The sequence below is a fragment of the Lactuca sativa genome, chromosome 3, assembly GCF_002870075.4.
Source record: "Lactuca sativa cultivar Salinas chromosome 3, Lsat_Salinas_v11, whole genome shotgun sequence".
Taxonomy (NCBI): domain Eukaryota; kingdom Viridiplantae; phylum Streptophyta; class Magnoliopsida; order Asterales; family Asteraceae; genus Lactuca; species Lactuca sativa.
In genome coordinates this window covers 269,563,689-269,575,344 of record NC_056625.2, presented here as the reverse complement: position 1 = coordinate 269,575,344, position 11,656 = coordinate 269,563,689, and the positions used below count along the sequence as shown (strand labels likewise).

General features: G+C 36.4%; 1 protein-coding gene and 1 long non-coding RNA gene across 2 annotated transcripts; both read left to right on the top strand.

The window, feature by feature from the left end:
* The first annotated feature begins 7,080 nt into the window (after positions 1 to 7,080).
* LOC111877046 (uncharacterized) lies at positions 7,081 to 7,864 on the top strand. The gene has a single exon (XM_023873591.3). It carries the CDS (start codon positions 7,120 to 7,122, stop codon positions 7,420 to 7,422), a length of 303 nt encoding a protein of 100 aa, XP_023729359.1. The 5' UTR covers positions 7,081 to 7,119; the 3' UTR covers positions 7,423 to 7,864.
* Positions 7,865 to 8,536: 672 nt separating this feature from the next.
* LOC122197234 (uncharacterized) lies at positions 8,537 to 10,670 on the top strand. Its single transcript, XR_006189946.1, has 6 exons — positions 8,537 to 9,510; positions 9,619 to 9,674; positions 9,770 to 9,835; positions 9,919 to 9,961; positions 10,044 to 10,207; positions 10,423 to 10,670. It is a non-coding gene; the product is annotated as an uncharacterized LOC122197234 (long non-coding RNA).
* Positions 10,671 to 11,656: the final 986 nt, after the last annotated feature.

The following is an 11,656-nucleotide window of genomic DNA, read 5'->3' as shown; positions in this document are numbered from 1 at the left end:
TGAAACAATAAATGAAAACTATGGTATTACATATTTCCTAGCAATTTATCATAACTCCTAAGTAGTAGCTCAAGAATCCGATCTTCCAACCATGTGATTGAAATCCATCTTTGCGATTAGATTCAACATACTCTTCCTTTAAGTTTCATTCCCTTTGCTTGATCCTGCCAAACATCAAAATGTAACCAAGTCACATTTTGTATTAAGAATCATCAATTAGGAACTTAACAGAGTTAGATAGTGGACTTAAATGAAGCAGAGTCAAAATTTTTTATTCTTCCTTCTCTCATATCTTTCAGGTGGCCAGGGAAACTTCGCAACCAATGCCCCTTCCTTTGGAAACAGAAACATATGGACCCTTTGGGATGGTACACGGGACTATTTCAGACTTAGCCTTTCTCTTTACCATTTGGTCAACCGAGTTGACTATGGCCGATCCCTTTCCATTGGGAAGAGAAAGCTTTTGTGGATTTCCAATTTTACCATTGTCAATGTCCATGGACGTTTGGGAAGTCGATCTGTCATTCAAATTTGCTTTACAACTGCTCCAAATCATTGCTGATTTAGCAGCATCAAGCAAATAGGTAAGATCATTAAGGGTCGTTTCACAGTCTGATACATAGTAGTCTTTAAAGAACGCACTATGCGACTTAGAAAGTGATTAAAGAACCTAGTCAACAACCAACTTCCTCAAGACTTTGACATCCAACTCTCTCGGCTTGTCAATATGTGACTGCATCTCCAAGATGTGTGCACACATAGACTTTCCCTGCCAAAAGGGCTTGAGTGAACTTGAACTATTCAAGAACTTGTATGTTAGGGAGAATAATTAGAGGTGGAGGAAGAGAAGTATGATATCCATGAGATTTGGGAAGATCATAGTTGTCTGAACCAGACATCTACAATGGGAGAAATTCAATTCAGTTGATTTAAGTCCTTAATATAACATCGAAAATGAAATATTAAGGCTAGGACCCAACACAATATTTTCTATCTTGGAAGAGGGATGTCACACCCTCAAACCAGGATGGCGGAAACGTCCAGGGGCGGGTGACTATCATGTAGTGTATATAATAGTTGAGTAGAAATGTTCAAAGCAAACACAACCAACATATATATATATATATATATATATATATATATATATATATATATATATATATATATATATATATATATATATATATATAATTGAAAAAGTTACATCATTTGTATGTATTACATGTTTCAAAATATCAATTACAATATGTTGTCAAAAGATTTGTTTAGATGCCTAAGCTTCCCATCTTCAAAGCCAGTTGTTACCTGATTTACTGATTTCCTAAGAATACAAGTTATTTGAAAAGAGAGTATCAACATTTAAGTTGGTGATTTCATAAGCATTTGTATGTATATTTGTAAACCTTTTCGATGAAATGTATTAATGTTTGTTTTCCAAAAAATCCTATATTTTCCCTAAAATGAGATGTGGCCTTAAGTGAACGAAGACCGAAGCGTATAAGTAATTTTCCTACTTAAAATGATGTTATGCCATTTTGTTTGTATATAAAACTGTTTGAAGACTATCTTTGCGTAAACTAAAAGTGTCGTTATTGTTTTATGTGAGTTTTCATTTTTATCTTATATACATGCTTGATTGACCCAGACTTCCATGTTCGCAACGTTCTTCAGGTGTCGATTTCGTTAAGACATTTGTCACCCTAGACCTGCCGGTCTAGCTGTTGCAAGCAAGTAAGGTGCGAGATTGTCAGTCCCAATATAGATCTATACACAACTATCACGCTCTCCCTACAAGAGATTCTGGTTATATTTAACAGGACTTTCGTGTGTACTTTATAAGGTACCGTGAAGACAAAACTCACTAAATTTGATCAACGAGTTTACATGTTTTTGTGCTAAAAATGTTTGTATAATGATCATCCCCTAAGACTGGGATAACTATGAAAAATGACGTGAAATCTTTAGATATGCATTTGATAATATTTTACCCTTTGCTCAACGGGATACAAATGGGGTAAAGTTTCTTAAACTATATTTGTATATTTTTGATGCAGAAGACAAGTTTTTAAAGAAAACATATATATGCAAATTGTTATATATATATATATATATATATATATATATATATATGTATATATATATATATATATATATATATATATATATATATGTGTGTGTGTGTGTGTGTGTGTGTGTAAAAATTTTAAAAGATGATTTGGTATGTTTCGTAATTGTTGTTCATATTCTTACGTTTTTATTAGAAACTTTGCATGAAATAATCCTAGTTTGATAGTAAAGACCTTTTTGTACTTATCACTTTTGTTAAAATAGTAATTAAACGTATTTAAATGATTGTGTTTTAACTTCATTAATGTATAAACCATGCTAAAAAATGTTACAAGGTGTTAATAAATCTATAAACCACTTTTGACAGTTTTACCCTTTACTGTCCCTGTTTTAGAAAACTTATAGAAAAATCACCGTAAGTCAAAAACTGAATCCGTAAAATTTGAGAGTTTAGAAAATGAGTCTACTTTGTTCCAAATTTTTATTATGATTTTTAGTGGTCTCAAACTTGTGTGAAAATGGTCATCTTTACAGACTGGTCCGAAAACACTTCTAAAATGACAGACAGTTTTATAAAAATCACCATAAATTGTAGAAAAATATTACGAATGCATGAAAGTAGTCCTTAGAAAGGTATAAACCTGAAATATTTGAATATTGTATAGTTTTGAAAGATATTAAGTTTAAGATGGTCAAAACAGTCCGTGAACATGACTCAACTTTTCTGTAGAAAGTTGTCTTTTAAATTTAAGTTATGTTTAGTGTTCTAACTTGTATTCCCCCCCTGGCTTAAAATTTGAAGAAAACATGAAAATGTAGGGGGTATGAACTCACCTTATGTGAATAATTGAAGAATGGACGGTTGAAGATGAAGAACTTTTGGGTGTTGGTTTGATGCTCCAAAACAGCCACTATTTTGGCTATGTTGCTGTCACGAAAACTTCACAGCAAAAGAGTAAGAAAAATGGTAGTTTACTCATTGTTTTGAATCTATATTTTTGAGTAGCATAAAAACTTACTTCCAGGGGTATTTGGTGGTAATAATATCAAGCAAAAGGGAGGTGTAGATGGGTGAAATGGTGGCTGAAACACAAAAGGGACAACAACCCTTTAGTTCAAGGTTTTGATGGCTTTGGAAGGAAGTTCTTGTGGCTGAAAATGAGATGAAGCTTGTGAGTAATTTCTTGGAGTATTGGCTGGTGAATTGAGGGTAAAATGAAGAGGAAATTTCATGATTATGAAAGAGGAAAGGGTGGAAGAGGATAAGGGGACAAAACGTAGACTAGTTTGTGATGAGATGTGAGTTTAAGTGATGTGATCTTGTCTAACCACTTGCTTGGGTGGTTGCTTAGAGACAGGGTTAGTTAACTAACTAACTACTAGTTATTTAGTTAGTTAGGAGTTCTAGTCAAGGAGAGGGAAGGTCTTAATCTCGAAAATTAGAAGAGGGAAGGGCTTCAAATGGCGTAGCCTTGATGCTTGTATGATAACTATTGTTGTAGGAGAATTCAACCAAGGGTAAATGGGTGTACCATGACTTATCGAAGTCTATGACACATGCTCTCAGCATGTATTCCATGGTCTGAATGGTTCTCTTACTCTACCCATCTGTTCGCGGACGGTAAGTTGTACTCATATCCAGTTTAGTTCCAAGAGCTTTCTGCAGGGACTGCCAAATTCTAGAGGTGAATCTGCTATCTCGATCGGAGATAATGGAAACTGGCACACCATGCAGACGAATTATCTCTTGGATATAGATCCGAGTAAGTCTTTCCATCTTGAACGTTTCTTTGATTGGCAGGAAGTGAGAGGATTTTGTTAATCGGTCGACTATTACCCATATGGTGTCATACCCACTCGGAGATTTGGGTAATTTTGTGATAAAATCCATAGTAATTCTCTCCCACTTCTACTCAGGTATCTCCGGATGCTGGAGTAGACATGGGGGCTTCTGATATTCAACTTTCACCTTGCCGCAAGTCAAGCACTTGCCCACGAAGGTAGAAATCTCTACTTTCATGTTTGGCCACCAATACAACTTCTTGGGATCGAGGTACATCTTATCTGAACCTGGATGAACGGAGTATCTGTTCTTGTGAGCTTCGTTCATGACAACCTCCTTGTATCCTCCGAACTTTGGGGTCCATATCTGGTCCATGAAATAGTAGACTCCGTCTCCCTTGATCTCTAAGTTTTTTCCATCCCCCTTAAGGCTTCTTCCGACATGTTCTTTGGCTTCAAGGCTTCTAATTGAGCCTCTCTGATTTGCGCGGATAAGTAGGAATGAATGGTCATGGTTAGTGCTTTCACTTTCCGACCTGAGCATTCCTTTCGGCTAAGGGCATCTACCACCACATTGGCCTTCCCGAGATGGTAGAGTATTTCGCACTCATAATTATTGAGTAGTTCTACCCATCACCGTTGTCTCATGTTCAACTCCTTCTGTTTGAAGATGTGTTGCAGGCTTTGATGGCCAGTGAAGATGGTGCACTTTGTTCCTTAAAGATAATGTCTCTATATTTTTAATGTGATGACTATTGCTCCCAACTCTAAATCATGAGTTCTATAGTTGACTCCGTGTACTTTCAACTGTCTTGAGTGATAGGCGATAACCTTTCCTCACTGCACGAGCACACAGCCTAAGCCCTGATTGGATACATCATAGTAGGCAACGAAGTCCTCTGTTCCTTCGGGGCAGAGACAGGATAGGTGCGCTGCATAGGGCATGCTTCAATGTTTGGAACGCAGTGTCTTTCTTTTCATTCCAACAAAAGGGTACACCTTTCTGAGTTAGAGTGGTTAAGGGTTTGAAATTTTGGATATGCATTGATTTTGGAAGGGTCCATGTGTATGCCTTCCTCGCTTACCACGTGACCTAGGAAGGTTACTTTTCGAATCCAGAATTCGCACTTGGAGAATTTCCCGTATAGCTTCTCCTTCCTTAGAGTTTCCAGCACTAGTCTCAAATGCTGTCTGTGATGTTCTTTGCTTCTGGAATAGACAAGTATATCATTGATGAACATGATTACGAGCTTGTCCAGGAAGGAACGACACACCCTATTCATCAGGTCCATGAATACCGTCGGTGTGTTGGTTAGATCAAAGGGCATTACTATGAACTCGTAGTGACCATATTGAGTCTGAAATGTTGTCTTAGGAACATCACTCTCGTAGACTCAAAGCTGATGGTACCCTGATCTAAGGTCTATTTTTGAGAAGTAGTTGGCTCCTTGAAGTTGGTCAAATAGGTCATCGATTCGGGGAAGGGGATAACGATTTTTGATGGTGAGTTTGTTTAGTTCACGATAGTCAATGCACATCCGAAAAGATCCATCCTTCTTTTTCACAAATAAAACAAGGGCTCCCCAGGGTGAAGAACTCGGTTTGATGAATCCTTTGTTGAGGAGCTCATTGAGTTGGATGGATAACTCTTGCATTTCTGTTGGCGCTAGACGATATGTGGATTTAGCCACGGAGGTAGCTCCGGGGATTAGGTCGATCCGAAATTCTACTTGGTGTTCGGGAGGACTTCCCGGAAGCTATTCAGGAAAGACATAAGGAAAATTGCAGACTTCGGGGATGCTCTCGAGGTCTTTAACTTCCTGTTTCTCATTAACAACATGGGCTAGGAATGTCTGACACTCCTTTCGCAAAAAAAAATTGCGCTTGGATGCACGAAATGATACGAAGGTTCAAAGCTAAGTTTATCACCATAGAACATAAGGGTTTCAGCAGATGGAATATTGAGACATATAGCTTTTTCGTAGCAAAGGATATCATCATGATTGGGGCTCAACCAATCCATGTCGATGATAACATCGAAACTCTTTATGGAGGCACGCCACTACTAGAAAACAGCCCTTTAATGACGCGCAAACAATGACACTCGCTGATAGAGGACGCGCATTTGTGCGTGCCCTAAAAAATAATGTCAATTTTGCAAAATTTGAAGGATAGTGGACACGCATTTGTACGTGCCCTAAAATTAGTGTCAGAAAGGAAAAAAATGCGAAGGGCGCCTTTCATAAAATGTGCGTCGTCTAAGGTGTTGTTTGTTTTTTTGCAAAAAAAACCTCTTCAAACCTCTTATTGCTGCACGGTTCAACACACACACAACACTTTTCATCTCGCAGCTGTTTGTTTTTTAGAAGTCTTCTGAGTCAAAAACCTCTACGTGTGCTCTGTTTGGCGCAGCACTTGTACTACTTCTTCCAACCTCTTCTTTTTCTTCTTTCATTGCTGAAATTTTGATTATATGTTGTTAAAATTTTATTTCACATTTTTTTTTTCATTTTTTTCGTTTATTCTTGTTGAATTTATTTTTTGTTTTTTTATATTCAATAATGATAATTTCTTGATGAAATATCACTATTTTTTACTAAAATATTTTTATTTTTTGTTGAAATATCATTATTTTTTTACTGAAATATCATTAATTTTTACCAAAATGTTATACATTATTAAATTTTACGTATTAAAAAGCTATTTTCGGTTTATACAGCAGTATGCAGATGTTAAAAAAACAAACACGCTTCTTATTATAGTTGGCAGCCGTTTAGTCCACCTCTTCTACTGCAGAGGGTTGCAGAGGTGGTCCGCAGACTTCATGAATTTTTGCTTCAGAAAATCAAACAGCACCTAAATGTGTCACTTTAAAACATTTTAATGAAACACGCGTTTTTAAGGCGGGATTTCACCCGCCTATTGAATCCCAAAAACTTAAAAACCCCACCTTCCTTTTTTTTCATTCACACGAACATTCCACCGTCATCACCAAACTCAAGACTCTTACTCTCAGTTTGAGTCTTTAATACCAATAGATCTGCGTGTTGCTGGTTGGTATGTTTTCGATCAGAATAAGAGACAAAAAGGATTCCAGATGAAACCTCTCTCGATCAGGTTCAGATTTTACAATTTCCTCAAATTTTTTTCATACGCCTTTTGATTTCTGAAAATTTTACTTTTTTATCTTAATAATATGTTAATTCGTCTTAATTTGTGTTGAAAGTGAAAGATTTTGTGAGGTCAAAATTTAGGGACCTATAAAATTAAATGGATGATAACATGAAAGATGATATGGTTATAGATCTTGATTTGAACCAAGAGCCATTAGTGGACCCTCCACCACCTCCGCCTTTTGGTTATGGTCCTTTGCTAAACGAACTAGAGACCACACATGATAGAATCGAGGATCGAATTAGGAAACTTGAAGCTGTTACAGCTAGGGCTAGACAACGGCAGCGATGGCGACAGGCAAGAAACAATCAGGAATTGAGTTACATGACAGTAATCGAGCTAGATGTTGGTGCAGGAAACCAGAATCAAGACGACAATAATGTTCGTGATGTGGATTGAATTATAAACACTCCTGGTGGTGTTGAAAAGAGGGCTAATGGTGAAAGAGGGAGAAACAACAAAAGAGATATCAGCCAGTTGGCAAAAGCTTTGGAGATGGATTTAGATTCCAAGAAGACAGATAACAATGGAGGCGGAGATGATGAGAGTGGGGGTTTCTTCGATTGTAACATATGCTTGGAGATGGTGAGTGATCCTAATGGTAGCTTAGGGTAGCATGGGCTACCCCTAAAAAATCTCGAGTAGTGCCCCCAACCACAACTTTCATATGTCGTATCCTTCCCTCCTTTTATTAGCGATTTTTATTCCATAATAGGTCCCCTGCCATTGTCGATCTCGAATGCACCGCATCCTCTAGTCCTCTTATATTAGCGATCTGTTATTAGGTTGTCATCTCTTCTCACAGGCCCATCACACATTGCTTACGATCACAACAAGCCTGTCGCCATCAGTTCTCCTTGCAGCCACTGCTTTTTCTCGTGATTTTTAAACGTTTTGTGCACCTTTACGCCATGATCCAAAATGAAACTTTTGGTATGGATTGCTTTCTTACCCGCTCTCTATATATGTATCATATCCCAACAATCAACTCAAATTTTCTTGTGTATAACTATATGAACTAAGCATGTCTTTATATGGAATAATTTCGTGCAAATTATGTGTTTGATGAAATGCCTTAGTGAATCCCTGTTTAGAAAGAGCTTTAAGTTGCATTTTTTTTCTTCATAGATGAGAACTGGAGGCCCTTGGATCCTGTTTTTGAGTTGTTGGTTATTTGTGGATCAACTTATCTGATGGTTCTTCCCCTCACTATTAAGTTGGTGTTGTTTTGTTTCTTTTGTTTGGCCATTCTCCGATTTGGACCTTTTTGCCCCTTTCTTTTGTTTTTGGTCCTCTGATACCTTTAGAGTAGGTTGTCTTTGTTGGTTTCTTCCTCATTTGTTTATTGTTTTTAATGGTTTCTCTCTTAGGCTTTGCCTTTTTAATGTTTCTTTTTGTTTGTAGTTGTCTTTTTTTTTGTTCAACCTCTAGCTGGATCTTAGAGTAGGTTGCCTTTGTTGGCTTAAATTTTCCATACAAAAAAATCATATTAAATATTAGTAATATTACATAGTAAAAAATTTGTGCTACCCCTGTACTTTTTGTGTGGATCTGCCACTTGCTGTGGTCACTTATTTTGTTGGAGTTGCTTCTATCAATTGTCATATGTAGATTCAAGTGCAAAAGAACACCCGGTTTTCTTCACACTTTTTACTAGATTTATGATTGTTATATTGTCCATCAGGTTGCTAGAGTGTCCACAAACTGTTGAGTCAATATGGGAGAATACTTTTGTGAAATTTGCAAATAGGTGTTATTTTTTCTCATTTAATAATACTTTTTTTCCAGGGCATTCAGGACCTTCCTGCAATAGGTGTTATTTATGATTTCCATTGAACCAGCTCCTATGCTTGAAGATAAAGAGAAATGGTTTGTCCGTTTCTCTTGTTTTGATATCTTCAGTTCTGATTTTAATTTTGTGTTTGTGTTTGCATTTTTTGTTTTTATATATATTTTTAATAATGTTTCGTGTTTCAAGTCTCTTGTGTTCCGTGATTTCATAGCAAAATGCCTTACAAAAGACCCTCGTATTACTCCCACTGCTTCTGAGCTGTTAAAGGTATGCTGGTGTAGCTTTATCTTAGACATTATATAAATGACAAATATACCCTTCTGTTTGTAATATACACACTTCACTTGAAACTGCATAAATTCATAGAAAAATGAAAATCTGGAGCTTCTGCAATGTTGCCCAAGCCTGAGAAGGCAAAGATAAATAGGGCTGCTATGGCTTTGGAAGCAGAACATGTTGCTTCAGAGACTTGTATACCAGGATATGGGGGAATATAACTATATATTTATATTTATATCTATTTATTTTTTATTTTTTTATCTCTTTATTTACTGTTGTGTTATGCACACAGACACTTGGAGCAAAAATGAATGATGAATATGGAGATACTGGTCCATCTAAGCCTCAAGTCCCTAATGGGTACCTCTTGTGCTGTTTTGAAGTGGTGGGTTGAAGTTCTTAGGAATCCTTATGAGGTAAGATTAAAAAATCTTAAAGCAAGTCCTTATGATGTTTTCATGAGGTAGGTTTAAAAACTCTTGACTTTTATACTTTTTTTTACCTTTTTGTTCATATTTTCCCAGGGGATCAAAGTGACTTACATGTCATCATTTTCGATGAAATTGATGCAATTTGCAAGGTATGTCAATCCCATATTTTAATAATATGAAATTTTTTAATTTTTGAATTTTCATTTTCAAATATTCATCATAATATATTTTTGTAAACTTGCAGTCTAGAGGTTCTACTACGGATGGCACATGGGTGCACGATAGCATTGTGAATCAGCTCCTTACAAAGGTTTGACCAACCATTTAAAGTCAAACTGTATAATCAACAAAAAGGAATTAAATTAACACTCAATTTCAAAAATCCATTTTTAGATAGATGGTGTGGAAGCGCTGAACAATGTGTAGCTCTTTTGAGGTGAGTCCATTAAAAAAAATCTTGTTAACTAACTTTTAGTCTTTTACCATGTTTGCTACCGTGTCATCTCCTAATTGGCTAGGCCTGGTCGTTTAGAAGTCCAAGTGGAAATCAGCCTTCCAGATGAAAATGGTCGTCTCCAAATTCTTCAAATTCATACAAACAAGATGAAAGAGAATTCTTTCCTACCTCCAAATTCTTCAAATTCATACAAACAAGTGGTTTGATGGAATCAACTTCATATGAGTATGTTCAAATATTTCTTCTTATTCAATATTGATAAACTATAAATTTGAATCTTGTTGTTGATGATATTGAAGACATAAAGAGACAATAAAAGGCATAATAAGAAAGGAGAATTTACATTTTATGTTTATTTGATGAATATAACATACTACTCACTGTTAAAGAAATGATCATTTTTTTTATAACTTAAACAATATATGCAATTTTTTTCTCAGGTTGGGCTGCCAAAGTTGAATACACAAGTAATGATATTGATGAAATCCGTGAAGAATGATCGAATTTTTTTACAGACTTCATTTACCAGTGATATTTTGTATCCACAAACAATATAACAGTGAAATGTTAGGTAGCATTTGTCTTTTGAAGTGTGATGTACAATGTTTTTGTTAACTTTGTGAAATATTACATAGCATCTTCTTTTGACATGTAATGTACATACAATGTTTTTAATAACTTGTTTAACATTTAGATGAAATTGAATGTTTGGTATATGGTATTTTAAATTTTATGCGATGGATTGTATTTTTTGTATATTGTATTTTATTTCTATGATGAGACATTAAATGTGAATTTAATTTAAAAATTAATAAATATATAAATATTTTTTTTAACATTTAAATTTACGATACACAAAATGAGTGTCATCTTCATTTATGACATGACCTTTCTTGATAGGGGTTTTAATGATACGCATTGCCTGTCATAAATGTGCGTCATAAATGCGTGTTGACTCTTGTTATGACAGGGCCTTTCTTGACGCGCATTTGCGCGTCGTTTGAGCGTTTTACGACGCGCAATGAGCGCCATAAAAGGCCTTTTTTCTAGTAGTGAGCATAAGGTCAATGGGAAAGGAATGGTTGTTTAAGGTAATGGTATAGCCGATGAATATGTCGTTAGTGCTCTCTTTCTTTTCGTTAGCCATCTCGACGGTAAACATTTCAGTTAAAGGTTGGGGCCTATGTTTTAGAAGATGCTTGAATGCATGACTAACAAAACTTCTCTTCGCACCAGAATCGAAAAGAATGCATGCATAAGAGCTATCGAGAAGGAACGTACCCGTAACAACTGTGGGATCTGCAACTGCTTTCTCCTGGCCCATTGCTACAACCCTCCTAGTGTTACCAGCTATTGTTGCCTTGGGGAAATCTCTCTTGTAGTGTCCGACCTCACCACAGCCGTAACAGGTTTGACCGACACCTGTTCCGGACGCCTGAATGGTTGGTTGGACTGGAGCCTTGCAAAAACGAGCGGTGTGCCCCTTCTTGCAACAGTTGTTGCAAAGCATTTCATGGCATGGCGCTGGATTATGATGATAATTTCACTTGTCGTACCGAGGGAGGATACCAACATATCTACTGGTAGGTGCTTGAGTGGCACGAGCAGCGGCAGGAGTAGTAGCAGCGTGAACTGCCACCGTTTGCTGTTTCTTTGAGGTCTCCTGCGAAGGCT